The 16095-nt window shown below is 47.3% G+C and overlaps 1 protein-coding gene across 3 annotated transcripts in view; it reads right to left on the bottom strand.

Annotated features, from left to right (window-relative positions):
• Positions 1 to 15540, bottom strand: part of GLIS1 (GLIS family zinc finger 1) — a 245779-nt gene extending 230239 nt beyond the window's left edge. For 2 of the 3 annotated variants that reach the window (XM_081485221.1, XM_081485219.1), the window contains exons 1-2: positions 15445 to 15540; positions 14151 to 14454 (exon numbers count right to left, since the gene is read on the bottom strand). In XM_081485221.1, the coding sequence (XP_081341347.1) occupies positions 14151 to 14412 (262 nt within the window). In that variant the 5' untranslated portion in view covers positions 14413 to 14454; positions 15445 to 15540. Of the gene's footprint in view, positions 1 to 14150; positions 14455 to 14597; positions 15047 to 15444 lie in introns of those variants that run through there. The other variant, XM_081485220.1, reaches the window with a different exon arrangement.
• Positions 15541 to 16095: the final 555 nt, after the last annotated feature.

The following is a 16095-nucleotide window of genomic DNA, read 5'->3' as shown; positions in this document are numbered from 1 at the left end:
GAACCTGCCTGCCAATGCAGGAGACACAAGAGATGCGGGTTTGATTCCTGGGTAAGGAACATCCCCTGGAGGAGGGCATGGTAACCCACTCTAGTATTCTTGCCTGGAGAAGTCCATGGACAGAGGAGCCTGGTAGGCTACAGTCCACGAGGTTACAGAGTCAGACACGACTGAACGACTAAGCATGCAGCACACACACAAGGTAGCCACTAGCCACATGGGTAGTGAAAGCCACTGAGCACTGAAATGTTGCCAGTAGTGTCTTTTATTTAATTGTAAATTAATTTAAATAGCCATAAATTCTTCCATAAGAACGCTTACATCACAGGATAATTATAAGATTACAGAGATGATCCATTTTAAAAAAGAGAGATGACCCAACGTCTTGTAGCACTCAAAAGATGATCACGGCAGGATACTGAAAATGAGGAGGGGGAAGAGAAGGAAGGTCCCCAATAGCCCCCAAGCCTGCACCTACCTGGCCGATATCACACAATGGGAACCTACTTGTCTCCATAGCTCCCTGGCCAACAGCTCTGCTGTATTCTGGGTACAAAGCAGCCAGAGCCATTGAGAGAATAAAAGACTTGGATGAGTAAGAAGGGGAGGATGTGGGTCTGGGAGAGGAGAGACTCCGAAGAGGTTGCAAAAGGTAAACTCTGGCCTTTTTTATCGCCAGAGATAAGGAGAGAGGGTATTCCCTCCAAGACAAAAGCTTATGCAAGCAGGAACTAGCAACAGGTGCGGAAAAAGAGCTAGCAAAGGCGTCCCCAACCCCAGAACTGGGTAACCCATGTGGCTCCACCACCAGTGTCCTGCAGAAGGCTGCTCAGCACACCCGTGTTCCCGCCCGTCCTCAGATTCTCACACTAGCCTTGCAAGGGGAGCTAGCTAGCTAGCAAATATTTCCATCCAAGGTTCTGTGAGATCATCTGAGGTCGCAAGTCTCAGACTGTCTGGAGCTCAGAAGTCTGCTGAGGACAGTGAGCCAGGTGATGAGGTGGTGAAGTCACACAGATGAGGACTGGAGACCTGGCCAGGCTGGGAGGGAATCTGCATGCACTGTCATCTTGCCCTGCTGACTTGGAGCTCATTGCAGGTAAGGGCTCTGTGTGTTAGGTCATGATGGTGTCCCAGGGCCCACCTCAATACCTGGGACAGAGTAGGCATTCAATACGCTGATGAACAGACAAAGCAACAACCAAACCTGGCTACAGCCCATCTGTTTTCAGGATACTTTCTCACATGTGTAGGTGCTCAGTCGCTCAGTCGTATCTGACTCCTTGTGACCCCATGGATTGTAGCCTGCCAGGGTCCTCTGTCCATGGGATTCTCCAAGCAAGAATACAGGAGTGGGTTGCCATGCCCTCCTCCAGGGGATCTTCCCAACCCAGGGATCGAACTCACGTCTCCTCCATCTCCTGCATTAGCAGGCAGATTCTTTGCCACCAAGCCACCTGGATGAAGCCAATATGTCATGTCAACCCCTGTGCTCCTGACAATTGGCCAGGCAGAGCTCACTGTCCAAGGCTCAGACATACATAGCCATTCTGGGTTGCTGTCCTGAAAATCTGCTTGGGGAATTGCCCAGGAAGCCACATGTTGACTGCAGAGGGACAGATTAATTCTTCTGGGGACCTGCATTCATTCTCTTCTCTGGTCCATACTCCTCCTGCAAGTCGGAGATGCAGTTATTATAGACCCTGCTCCACAGAGCTCACAGTCTCGTTGGGGAGGAAGCATCCATAAAAGCTGACTAATCAATGTGAGAAAAGTGACAAAGGGCAGCAGAAGATGAAGGAGAGAAACAGTAATTCTGGCTGAAGGAGGCAGTTTCTCAACTGTGATGAATGGGGAAGATTGGACCCAAAGCATTAGAGTTTAGAGGACCTGGGGGAAGGTCCAGAGAGAGGCAAGGTGTGAGAAAGGGCGGGGTCTTGGAGTCAGGCCTGCAGCTACCACCTAACAGCTCTAGAATTTGGGGCAGGTCATTCAGCCTTAGTTTTTCTCTTCTGTAAAATGGGGGTGATGATACATCACAAGGAGTAAGTGACTTCACAGGATGTCTGCTCAAGCAGGGCCCAACAAATTGAAGCCTTCCCAGGGCTGAAGAGCCCCACCGGTGTGGGGATGTGGGAGGAGAAGAGGAGCACCATCGTAAGTGTGGGAGGTAGAAGCAAGGGAATTCAGCTGGATATTAGAGTTTGAAGGCAACTCCCAACCCAATAAACCAGGAACAGGGGGAGGGAGGTCTGTACCTCCTGACCCACCGCAGAAACACCCACTTCTGCCAGACGCCAGAGCCACTGCAGCTTGAATGAATGTCCTGGACTGACCCCAGGGCCGGGACTTGTCAGATAGTTGTGCTGATGCAGTCCACGCCCACCTGGGCAAGGGAGGCAGACAGCTCCTAACCTTCCTCCAACCCTAAGTGAAGTCAAGATGCCAGCCAGTCAGATCTGTGTCCTCCAGCACTGAGATTAGGACCTCAGCCTCTGAAACCCTGAAGTTCTTATTCTTTAATTTTTCCAAATAAATAAATAGAAAGAAAGAACAAAATCAGGACTTCCTTGGCAGTCCAGTGGCTAGGCTTAGACGCCGAGCTCCCAATGCAGGGGGCATGGTTTCAGTCCCTGGTCAGGGAACTAGATCCTGTGACTAAGACCCAGCACAGTCAAATAAGTAATAAATGAATAAATGAATAAAATATTAAAAAAAAAAAAAAGAAAGAACAAAACACCAAAATAAAGGGATGGGGTACTGCGACATAGAGGAGAAATACCATCAGACCAAGTCAGGCCTGGGGACCTAGGCCCAGCTCTGCCACTCAGTAAGAGCAGTAATAATAGCTCACCTTTGTCACATACCTACAATGTGCCAGCCCCTGACCCAGGTGCTCTACAGACTCCTCACTTAACCCTCACCTTAATCCCCTCATCAACTCTATGAGATAGACTTTATCTCCATTTTACAAAGGAAGAAAATGGGGGCTCAGAGTCCAATGAACTTGCCCAAGGTCCAGCAAATGGTATAGTTGAGATCTGAACTCAGTTCTGACTCTAAAAGCCATGTGACCACTTTTGCGCAAGTCATATGACTTCTCTGAACCTTAGTCTTCCCATCCGTTCATAGGGGGATGGAATGAATAATAACAATTTGGGCAGAGCTCTACAATTTACAAGCTCAAACCATAACAGTACCCAGAGAGGAGCCAGGAAGCCAACACAATCCCTGGGGTCCATGTAAGCCTGTCCTGGAGTGGGGATCAGGGTGTATACAGCCATCTCCACCCCAGCAGGGCAACTGAGAGCTGGCTCCTGGTTCTCATTTCCAAGGTTCTTCTTCATCTTAGAGAAATCTGGGTCAGATGTGTTGCAACCACCAATAACTGCTCTTTAAACCACAGGATGAGACACTCTTGAAAGCACCTGGGACTCTGCCTAGAAGGGAGGGCAGGTGTGTGGCAGAGAGTGCCTACTATCCAGGCCAGTCACTCCAGGACACTCGCTCCTCCACCTAACACCACTCCACCTGGCCACAGCCTAGAAGGGTCTGTGATTATGGAAGCCAATTCCTCCCAGAAAGGAGAGGAAAGGGAGGCCCAGACAGAGGAGAAGACTTGCCCAGTGAATGTGACTCCGAAGAACAGGGCAGACCTCACTGTGAAAAGCCCCAAGGCAGTGTGGAAAGAAAACAGGGCTGTTTCTGCATGTGAGAACTCCTTGCACACCTACTGGAGTCTCGCATGTGCCTAGAGCTTACTATATGTTCAACCTTGTGGGAAAAACAAAGACGTCAAACTTCTCCTTTCACGGTGACAAGCTCCTTGAGGGCAGAGACTGGGCTAGACTCCATTTCCAAATTTCCTTGACACCCACTTTGATCCAGGCCCTGTGCTAGGCACAGGGGTGCAGGAATAATGAGACTCTGACCTGCCCTCAAGGACACAGTAAGTAAATGGAAAATTGCCACAGGACATGTCCTGTGCTACAGATGAAGGAAGGAGAAGAATTGTGGGTGCCAGAGGCCTAGCATCACCAGGTTGTGGGAAAACAGGAAGGCTTCCAGAAAGAGGTGGCATCTGAGCTGGGTCTTAATATTAAATAGGAGACAGATCGGTGAAAAGGAAGGGAAGGAAGGCCCTTCCAGGAGATTCTGTTTATCAAATGTTTGCGTAACAGCAATAACAATAATAATTCCAACATTAATTGAGCATCTGACCATGTGCCAGTCTCTGTGTTTAAGCACTTATACATATACAAGTATTAACTCATTTCATCCACATAGAAGTATTTTGAAACCATTACAACTACTATTCCCGTTTTACAGATAAGAATATTGAGGCCCAAAGAGCTTAATAACTTGCCCAAGATTCCCAAGTTGGTACCTAGAACCAGAGTTCAAACCTAGTGGTCTGGTTCCACATTACAGCCCCAACCAGCACCCTATATCCTTCTCAGATACATATTTTGCAAGACAAGGTGCTAGACATAAGGCTACAAAGATAGATATTTGCATATTAACTATTTTATGTTCTAAAAATGATTTAAAGAGGCACACAAATGAATAAAAATAAGCTCACAGTGTGTAAGGATGGAAGGACACATAAAGAGAAAATTCCAGGTTCGAAGCTGCGTAAGGAAAAGTCTGATGCTGCTGAAGGACAAGCAAATAAGACATTAGGAAGAGATGGTTAACTTTCCTGGTAGTCTGGTGGTTAAGAATCTGCCTTCCAATGCAGGGGATGCAAGTTCAATCCCTGGTCAGGGAACTAAGATCCCACATGCCTCAGAGCAACTAAGCGTGAGTATTACAACTACTGAGCTCACGGACCACAACTAGAGAGTCTGTGCGCCACAACAAAAGATTCCACTGATGCAATGAAGCAATGAAGACCCGATGCAGCCAAATTAATTAATTTAAAAATAAATAAATTAATTTCCTTTAAAAAAAAAAAAAAGGAAGAGATGGAACTGGATTGGCCGGAAGGCTTTGAATGCCAGACCAAGGTGCTCAGATTTTTCCTTCAGTCAACCAGCTGCTAATGTACAAGCCAAGATATAATTTCAGGGGAGAGCTTGAAAGCATGTGCCAAAGACTATCTCTAGAACAAACCGATATCATTACAGATATGTCAGTGGTTGATAAAATACAAATCTCTTTAAAATAGCCCTTAAGGGGTTTAAAACTAGTTTTCAAACTAGTAACCTCCAGGTATCTTCTCCATCAGTAGATAAAAATATAACAGCTATTATAGGGGATAGATTTTTGTCCTTATGTTTAGAAAACTTGGGATACCCTGCTGTCAGGGATGGTAGAAGAAGGCTGTAAGCAAGGAACTCTTTGGGGATTGAAGGTCTGGGAATTTTGCCCTCCACCCACGCCTATACCTCCACCTCTCCAGGCTGGAAATCAACCATCTGAAGTCCCAAAGATGAGCCGAGCCCAGCCAAAAGCTCCAATGCAGAGACATTCTCACAAAGAGAGCTACGTAAGTACAAATGACTGTTTGATCAATCATTTGGCCTCAGCGTGGGATTTGGTTAGAATTAAAGCCATCTGGTTGGGAGGGGGAGGAGACAAGCAGGCGGGAAAATGACCCACCACCTCCCCCCAAAAAGCATTGTTAAAATATAACGGGGGAAAAACAGTAAAGTCTCTGCTGTTATTTCAGCCTAAGCCACTTAATCCTTCAGCACATAAAGCAACTTATTTTATGACCTTTTCCCTTTAAAAAGTAAATCAGAAGACGCTGCCTTGAATTCAGATATCTCTGAAACACACTACTCATCCCTCCCAGTGAAATATCCTGTTTCATAAACCTTCTTCTAGATACTTGAAACTGCAGATCACTAAATGCCTAGCTTTAGGCATCTGACATTCCAGAGAATTAATATTTAAACTTATTATAGGAAAAAAGAATTGAGTTTGGTTGAAGCATGAAATATTTAATAGTGTCTCCAAATTAGAAACCCTATTTTGTTTCACGTTGGAAATGCCAATGTTATTACCTGGGTTTTGCACTCAAATAAGATAAAATGCACGGGCGGCCTTGAGATTAAACACACAATTACGGCCGTTTTCTCCAGAGAGAAGGGGAGCAAGACAGGTTTGGGGAGTGGAAGCGACTGGGTTTCATTTTTACGATACACTTAAAATTATATTATCATTCTCTGCCTGGAGGGTTGGACTTGAGAGGGTTGAAGCTACTTAACCACTGAAAACTGTGTCAAGATCGGTGAATCCACAGAGCCCTATTCACAGGCTGGTGAAGCCGTCTATGTCTTGGAACGGGCCCGCTGCTGGGCAAAACCCCGGGAACTTTCTCTACTCGCTAGGACAAAAGTATTAAGTGGTTTGGGATAAAAATTAAGCTTCAATTGACACAGTGGATCCTGGCAGCCTCTGCCGGCACGTGTAATTTATTTACAGGGTTGGAAAGTCGGCAAAATACATCATCAACTCTTATACAAACTTCTATTAGGTATTAAATACCCCAGCCTCAGAGAAGTAATTCATATAGTCCAACAACATTCCAAAATAAACCCAATCTCCAGCCCTCCGAGAGCTTAAAACAGCAAATGGGATCTGTGTTTTTAAAGCCGAGTTTATAATACTCCCTGGTTTCTTGCTAAAGCTTTGCCATCAAACCTGTTACTTAAAAACAAAAGCAACAACATCTAAAAGAGTAATCCAGTTGCTAAAAAAGACATAAATAGGAAGAGGCTGGGCCACAAGGCAACCAGGCCATTCTTGACATCTCTTCCGGCTCTTGCTTTCAGACCCAGGGTCAACATCTAAAGGCAAAGGAGTTTTGGGCAAGCCTAAAGCCTCCTACAATTTCCACTTCAGAAAAAATATGACCCCTGGAGAATGTCCACGTTCACATACATTCTCACAAACACACACACACCCCCGTGCAAGGCCATACACCCAAGCCAGCAGTGGGACCCCTTCCTTTCAGAGAGGGGCATTTGACTCATTCATCATTTGACACAAAAGACCCATTTCCCACAAACTCTAGTTTATTCTGATCCCTGGCCTGCTCTCTCCCACAAGCCTTTCTTCATCCCACCAGGCGTTTAATAAGAAATAATTAGTTAATAGATCTCCAGCCATCATGCCCAGTGAAGCATGCGTTCTACACACCAAGTGTAGTTGGATCATGAGGAATTCTCTTCAAACAGAAGTCTTCATTACCAGTAGAAGGGCCAGGGCCTGGGCAACAGAGTTCCCACTGTATGAAAGGCTCAAATGGGGACTTGAACCTGCAGTAACCAGTGGGGTGTGTGTATGCTGCTTCTGAGAGGGGTCTGCTTCCAGGGGCCCTCCAGTCTCAGGCTCCTTTCCTGAGGACCCCCATGTCACAATTGGGAACCACTGTCCTTCCCCCATTTCTGCAGCAGAGAGTAGTAGGGAGAGCCCCAGCGGAGGCAGAGTCTCCCCTTAAAGTCACACCTCAGCCTGTGAGCTGAGACTACAGTCTGCCCGAGGGACTGGTTGTCTGGACCTACCTGTGGCCTTCCACTGCTGTCCCCCAGGGTTCAGAGACACATGGTAGGGCCACCGCGACTCTTCGCCGTTGCATGGGTTTTAAAAGCTGTAATTGAGACCTCTGTGCTCTAGAGTAGTGGTCCCCGACCTTTTTGGCACCAGGGACCCGTCTCGTGAAAGATGATTTTTCCACAGACCAGGAGAAGTGTGGGGTGGTTTGGAGATGATTCAAGCACATTACATTTATTGTGCATATTATTTCTATTATTATTACATCAGCTCCACCTCAGATCATCAGGTTTTAGATCCCGGAGGTTGAGGACCCCTGCTTTAGGGGGAAAGCAGTGGCTTTGCTGTCAGACAGAGCTGGGTTCAAATCCCAGGCTCTGCTACCTACTTTCTGTACAGTGAGTCACTGCAAATTAAATATGGAGCTCACTGTTTAGACAAATTGCTCAGCTTCTCCAAGCCTCATTTCCCTGATCTGTAAATTCAGAATAATGCCTCCTTTTCTCATAGGGTTATTGGGCTCTATTAAATGCAATGACAGCTACGAACTGCTTAACCTGGCACAGAGTAGGTGCTCAGTAAAGGTTAGTTGACATCACTTCCTCTTCTGGTTCCTTCTGTTGTCAGCTTTAGGAGTCAAGAGTTCTAAGAACAGGTCAAGTCGAGAACCAGACCTTTTTCTGTACTCTATATCCTTCCCAATTGCCCCAGCCAAGTTCACGTGGAATCCTGGAGCAATGGAGCAGGAAGGGACTATAGGTCATCCCATCAAAGTGCTTCCCATTTTACAGATGGGGAAACCGAGGCTCAGAGCCAAGGGCTGGGCCCACATGCATTGAGTCTGTACAATGGTGCGTGTGTTTGCTCCAGACAGGGCCAACCATAACCACCAAAAAAATTCAGGCCATACAGGAAATGCATTATTCAGTGAACGGACTGAAGGCTCCTCTCAGTGCATCTGACTCAAATGCTGACTTTAAAAACACAGCTTGTAATGCTAACACAATCCGCCTCGACCCACCGGAAACCTTCTGAAGGAATAACCCTTTAGAGTTAAGGGGACGACGGAGAAAAGAAGAAAACAGATGCTTCAAGTGACTTTAAACTAAAAGACCACTGGGTCAGGGCTGTGTTTTTTCCACCTCATCCCCCCCCAGGCCTCTGTTTTCTTTCAGTTTCTTATAAGGTTTTAGGACACCAAAGTAGCCACAAAACTTTCCCCCCACCACCACCACTCTTTTCTGCTTCCCTTAACTCAGTAACTCAGCTATCAGTCCCGGACTTTGCTTCTAATGCTGAAAGCATTTTTTTTTTCATTGTAAACTATTAAGTCGGGCAGCGGCTGTTGATAAACAAGAAGTCCGTTTTTAAACTGCTAGAATCATTAGCACAGGGAAGGCGAGCAGCACAAATATTTCAGGAGTTTGCTCTTTTTTCCTGGCCCTGGTATCACAGCTGGGCTTTCTGCATGTTGCAGTTGAATTTTTCAAAGCCCAGGGCAGAATTTGTTTCATTTCTTCTCCCCCTTGAACTGAATGTCTTTGTTTCTTTAAAATAAACTACCCCCTACCAGAAGAAACAACACAAGTCTCCAGGTCCAAATTAACTTCAGCTAAAATCTGTATTAGGAAAAAAAATTAGCAAACCACACATTCTAATTTAACTTTGAATATAATCATAGATATAAGGTGAAGTTGTTGAAGTACTACCATATCAGCTTCAAAACAGAGAATTCTTTTCTAGGAAAATTGAGAGAAAGAAGCGAAATTATCTTCCCTACGCAAAAGTCCCAGTTAGTGACTTGTCAATTTACAAATAAAGTTGGTATTTTATTTGTTTGGTTTTTTTTCCCTATTCCTATCCAAAAAAGGATGGAAAACCCCATTCCAAACTTTAGTTTCTCCCCTTTTCTAGGATGCTTGCCAAACTCCACAAAATAAAACCAAAGAAAATGATGATAATTATGCAACATTCAGAACAAAGAACATAAGAATATATTTTTTTAAATGATTCATTGTGCACTTATGCCTGTAATGGGATTTTAACGCACTGTAAAAATAAGTGTGCTGGCTCACTTAGCTTCTCACGCAACTGTAACACGGGGAGATGAAGAACTTAAAGATGGGGTGAGTTTTGGTTTTTTTCTGAAGGATAAGATGTGTGAAGGAAAACCATGGTATATAAAGAAACATGTTTTTTAATCACAGGTGGAGCAACACAGCCTATCGATATAATTCCACAGCTAAGACAGTCCTGAGACCTCAGCCCAGCTGAGCACCACAGGTAAACGAGTCAGCAATAAGGAAGCCTAAGTAAGTTACGATCTCCTGCGCTGGCTCCTCTTCCATTTTGCACTTCAGGTCTTAGCAGCTTCTACAGAGCTTGGGAGGCAGAAAGGGAAGAGAAACTCTAGCCACCCAAGATTCTTTGGGAATCTTTGGGAACTGTATTTCTGCTACATGTCTATAAAAGATTTGTCGGATACATAATTCTTATGACTGTAGACGCAACATGTTCCTATCTTATTTGTATACCCACACACATACATGTTTCTCTTTGTCTCACTGAGCCTGACATTTGGCCAGCAGGTTTTTCTCCCCCTTATTTGAAACCTCAAGCACTGAAGAAATTTGGATCTGATTATTTCCGGATCACAGGACCAGCACTTTAAAATGGATGAAATGCAAGCAAATTGCCCACTAGAGCCAGAGGGGGTAAATGCTTTCAAAATAACTCATACCTTTCTATTATGGATGCGCTGGCCTCTCCAAAACCTCCCCAGAACATCACAGTGGCTTCTGATTCAAATGAAGAAACTCTACGAGGTAATGCCCACCAAAATCGTCATGTCTTACTCTCCACCTCCAGTCCCTAATGCCCCTGCACACAACCTACAACTGTATTCCTTCTTTGTTTTCATTTTTAAAGAAAAAACACATATACTTTTTCTTTAAGTTACAAGATTGAGTACTTTGGGGATTTTTAGCCACAGTATGATGGCTGTTTACTAACGGCAGGGTCCACATTTGTCATGCTCATCAGCCTCCTTTTTATTTGCTAGGATGTGTCCAGTCTCAGCACACAGTTAAAAGGGTCCAGTGAGTTGCTGAGAATTAAATAGTAAGCTCATTATCTGGTTTGGTCTGAGAGCAGCAATTCTGGTCAAACAGAATCATTTGGTAAACTAAGAAGTTTTCTAACGATGGCACAGATACTCGTTACCAAATTCCGAAGATTCGAGACAGAAGAAATACCAACAGCAAAAATAGTTTAAATTCTCTGGGAACGTTTGGAAAGCTGTTGTGAACGCCAGCTCTCGGCCACCAACGCACGCACATAGAAGGCACTAGTTGTAGAATGGGAAGCCTTAGAAACTGCCACTTACTGTCTGTAGCCTTAAGCACATCCTTGAACCTTAATGTCTTCATCTATAAAATGGGAATCACAGTAGTAAGAGCCAGGATCTGCCTGCAGATACAAACCGCAAAGAGCTTTTACATCTGTCCCCTCGGAACAGCCCACGAGGTAGGCAGGGCTCAGCTGGCATGAGGGCTGATGAAAGAACGTGTGCAGGACACACGCTGAAAACTGTAAAGCACTGTGCACAGAGAACGAGCTTCACCGAGTCAGCGCCACAAAGCTGACCGCCTCCATAAAGTCCAGATGTTTACCTTCTTTCCTTGTCAGAACTTCCACAAGCAGAGTGTTGGGTGTTTAATAAAAAGAAAGAAAAAGAGCAGCATCTGGTAATTTGGCCTTTTCAGCTGTTTGGAATCTGGATAAACGGGACTCTGCCATAAACAGATCGTGATTCTTATTGTAAATGATGACAATGTTAGTCCACGACGTTGCACCATCCCCAGTGCCTCCTAACTCCAGATCTGGAAATGCAGAGGACCCTGACATTTACGGATAAGCTGCTGGGTTTGAGAGCTCACGCCCCGCCTCAGTTTAGGGTCTGTCCGAGAAACAAGAAGGCAGAGCATCTGAAACCTGATTCCAAGCCAAGCAATACTGTCGTCTCTCAGGTCACCGGGCAGCACTGGCCACAAAAGACATGAAGCTTGGCTCCTCTCAGCTTCCTCTGGCTAGGACACCAGGTAAAAGTCGTGAAAGTCAACAATTAAAAAAATCAAACCTTTCTCCCTCCTCGCCCTACCCTCTTTGTCTCAAATACAGCTGACCGTAACAGTGCCCTACACGAATTAATAAACGCGAACCCTTCTTCCTTTTTAGTTTATATTCTTACAACTGTTTCATTTTCTCTTGGGAAGGAAGCATTACTACCTCTCGTGCAAATGAAAAACCAGCGGTTGAGAACGTTAAACACATCACAAGAGCCATCTCCAAAATAACCAGGCACTGAGGTGGCCCTTTGACACCATATATCACTAATACTCTCCTCAGTCTTTCTGTCTCACGGAAAATTTACAAATAAGGAAACTAAGGCCCAGAGAAGGAAATAACCTCCCCCAGTCCCACGGATCCTAGGTAGCAGGGTCTTACAATTTCCAGCTCGGTCAATAAACATTTTTCAGTTGGTATTCTTGTCTTCCGTTTCCAGTAAGCCTGAGACGTGGAGCTAGACACCAAATATTCAAAGGGTTATGAGGTCTAGGGAGTATCTGGGTGGGAATGGGGGCAGCAAGAAGGTTTCTTTTATGGCCTCTTTGAGAAGGTTGCCCAGCTCTGATTTTCTCTCAGACCACTGTGTAGCTTGACGACAAGGAAAAAATTTGCCTAGAAAGACAGAAGCCAAGTCGGAAGCCTCTTCAAGCCTAGGTCCATAAGCTATGGGCTGGCCAGAGACCCCCACCCAGCAGGCCTCAGTTTCCTCATCTTTTAAATGGGTATGACAAATCTCACCCCCACGAGCCTCACTGGAGGCTGTGAAGAAAACAGAAGCCTCTTACAAAAAGCTTAATCAGTACAACCATCTTAAGGTACAAAGAAAGAGGTGCTTCTTCCCATTCTTTTACCCTCCTCTGCCCTTTCCAAACACAACCCTGATTTAAAGATCTCATATTTTAGACATTGGGGGCATGCGGATAAAAATAATTGGGGTTTAGGAGAATGGACGTCAGAAGATTGTACACAACTAATGCATACACATGAAAGGTCTCTAACCACAGCTTTGGACGTCAGAAAGTTGTACACAAGGAATGCATCCACATGAAAGGTCTCTAACCAGGGCTTGGAACAAAGGCTATGTTTGGGAGAGCAATTTATTAGGTCTGCAGAGAACTGGGATCTTCAGTTGACAGCTATTTTTTTTTAAAACACAAAATGTTGCAAGAGGGTATCTATTTAAGGGAGGATTGTCTACAGGAGGGGGGCAAGTGAGAGAGCTCTGGGCTGCAAATATTACTCATGTCTTGCTGCACAGCCCTCCTCTCTTCCTAGCAAAAGGGAACCTCTTACCTTGTGTATTCCAACAATAATATGCTAAAGCGTTTTCCTCTGTATCCTTTAAAAATGACCTCTATCTCTTGGAGAAGAGACTGAATTTAAAACAACAGACAAGAAATAGTGCTTTCCTACAAAGTCAGGTGTTTTCATTAAGAAGCAAAAAGTATTTATGTTTATTTGACTTTATCAGTCTTTGAATTAGAGAGTTTTTTTTTTACCCTAAAGGAGCTCTCATCTCTAAAAGTAAGCCACCCTACCATTTCTAAGTTGCCAATTGATGCTAAAGTAATGATGCCTACAGAGCCATAAAACAAACCTTTTGTCTTCCTTAGGAATCAACTAGAAATAGAACCAAGAGGTCCCAAACAAAAATTATGAAAAACCAAAGCTTTGCTTTTTCCCAGGGGAAAAAAGTAGATTAGGGGAAAGATATAGTGCCTCAACAATTTCCCCAATTTCTGGTTAATTATCTGTCAGTGTGAAACTTATAAATAATGGCTCAATAATAATTAACTATGATGAGAAGAAAGTGTTCATGAGAATCCAGCCTCATCACTGACTTTGACCCATTAATTATACTGGAACCTGCACCTTATACCCACCAGCCTCACTGGGTAGAGGAAGGGTATTACAAACTAACTTTTGACCAAAGACTATGCTTCTGAAGCATCAAGTACATAACAGCCATTGTTAAAGTCAGGACTTCACTCAGGCTAGACTACAGATTCATAAAATTTTCCATCAGGAATCCAGAAATCATCTGGTAAAATTAATTCCTTATTTGACAGATAGGGAAACTGAGGTCCCAAACAGAGGAGGGGTCTGGCTGAAGGCTTCCGGTTTTTGTTATTGAGGAAGACTGGATACTTCAAAGTACGCCTTTAGCAGGTTCAGACATAGATATATTCAAGTTGCTACTCATCCTAATTTATAATAAGGTTTCGACAAATTTCACACAACTTTTATCCGAAACATACAGAAGCAAAATTATGTAATCTGAGCTTTCTAAACACACATCTCCCCCCAAATAGGTTTACTGAGTTTAAATTAGGTGCTTCCTAAACAGCCACCGTTTCAGAATGACAAGCGAGTCCCCAACAACTAGAGAGAAAACTGATGAACTCTGGAGAAAGTTCTACCAAGTGCTTGGGAAGATTCCTACAAAGGCCTGCAGTGGAATCAGACTACCCAAATCTCTCCACGCCCGTGGCCAGGCACTTCGGCGGGGCCATACTTACCCTTCCCGGCGGCAGCGGCGGAGGCCTTGGACGGACCATAGTCTCGGGGACTCCGGGGCCGGAGGAGGTCTTGGGCGCGCGGAGGCGCGGGAGGCCGGGGCAGCAAGTCACGCGGACCCCCATCCCCGCAGCCCCCGCCGCTCACGGTGACCCTGAAGGCCATGTGCGGGCCGAGGCCCGCCGGCCCCCGGCCGGGACCTGGAGCGCCGGGGGCCTCCTTCGGCCTCTTGTCTGAGTGCGCCTCGGCCACTTCGCAGTGCATGGCGCCGGGGCGGGGCGCACCGCTGGGGGTCGCGCCGGGCTTCTGCGGAGGGGAGAAAGCACAGGCGCGTCAGAATGAGCCGAGCGATCCCCTTCTGGTCCAGGGGCCGATGTTTGAGCAGGTCACCATCCCTCCGTTTATTCCTCCTTAGCGCCACCACACTCACCCTAACGTGACAAACCTACCTGATCCGCGGGAAAGTCCCCTCCAGGGAGCAGGAACAGCTAGCATGTCCTTTCCTGACTCGTGGAGGGCCCGGCTACCCAATCTGCCCCCATCCAGTCCTCTTTGGACGAATGGGGAAACTGAGGCCTGGAGAAGGGAGAGCGCCTGTGCGCGTCACCCAGTGGGACACGGAGCTGACGGCAGAGATTCCCAGAGCAGGGTACTGGCAAAGCCGCGGAGACTGCTCGGAATGGGTCACGGGCTGCACACCTCGCCTCGAGGGCGCTCTGGGATCCGGCTGAGCGCAGGGACAGCCGACTACGCACCCGCAAACCCGCGGGCAGACCCTCTGAGATACCACCACCACACAAGCTGCGAAAATGGGAGTCGGAGGATGTGTGCTCACTCCCGCAACGTAAACCCATACACGCACCGAGACGCACACTCCCACGCGCAGCGGAGAAAATGAACCGATCGCGCGTGCAAACCTGCAAAAAGTCGACAGCCCATGCACCCCCGCTCCCACGCACACCAAACACACCCCGTAAGTGCACACTCGGGGACAAGACGTGCCATACATTCTACCTTCATTCACCAGCTCAGACTCTCAGCAACACTAGTAGCTGCACAGTCTCACGCTCACCATGCGCGCGCGCTGGGTGCCCCTCCACAGAGCCTTGGGCCTTCCATCATTCCTCCTGGAAAACGGACTCGGGGCCCCAAACTCTCCTTTCCCCTCGTGCTCCCCGCGCGATCCCAAAACTCTCCAATTCACCGTTCCTGGGACACCAGCCTTGGCTGTCTGCCGGGCGCCCTCCCCCTTCCCGGGCCGCGGGCCGCACCCCCTCTCACCTCGCCCCCACTCACCTCGCAGCGGCTGCTGCAGCTCGCTCGCGGGGCGCACGGCTCGGCGCGCCTCCACTGGCGCGGCAGCCCCCGCAGCCGCAGCGTCCAGCGGGGCGGCATCCCGGAGATGGGGGCGGGGCCGAAGCCTGCCTGACAGCCTCTCCAGCCACTAACTCGCTGCGGCCGCCCCGCCGAAGCCAATCGCGGCGCGAGGGCGGGGCCTCCGCGGCTGAGGGCCAGGGCCAGCCGCGCGCGAGGCAGGCCGGAGGGTTTGACAGGCGGCCGCCGGCGGCGCTGGGTGCTGCCCGGGCCCCCCTCCGCCCGCTGCCGATCAGGGATGGCCCGCGGGGCGGCGCCGCGGGCTGCAGAGCCTGGGCTCGGTAGTCGGGGCTGGGCTGGCCAGGGGGGCGAGAGGCATTCGGTATCAGGAGAGCCGGACTCAACCTGGCTCTTCTTCGCCTCTCCTAGAGTTTGAGACAAGACGCTTCTTCCCTCGTCCAGCGTCAGTTTTCTCCTGGTCAAATGGGACCCGCCAAGCCTGCTAACGTGGAGGCAGTGAAAGTAAAGGTGCTTTCAAAGTTTTCTTGCAGAATACAACCTGCTCCCACAGATTTCTCAGCGGGTCAGCAGCGAAGTTGGGACCCCAACCCAGGGCTCTCAGACTACTTTTCT

This window comes from Giraffa tippelskirchi, chromosome 5, assembly GCF_054371585.1.
Source record: "Giraffa tippelskirchi isolate mGirTip1 chromosome 5, T2T-mGirTip1v1.2.pri, whole genome shotgun sequence".
In the NCBI taxonomy this organism is placed as follows: Eukaryota; Metazoa; Chordata; class Mammalia; order Artiodactyla; family Giraffidae; genus Giraffa; species Giraffa tippelskirchi.
This window is presented reverse-complemented; position numbering and strand designations above follow the sequence as displayed.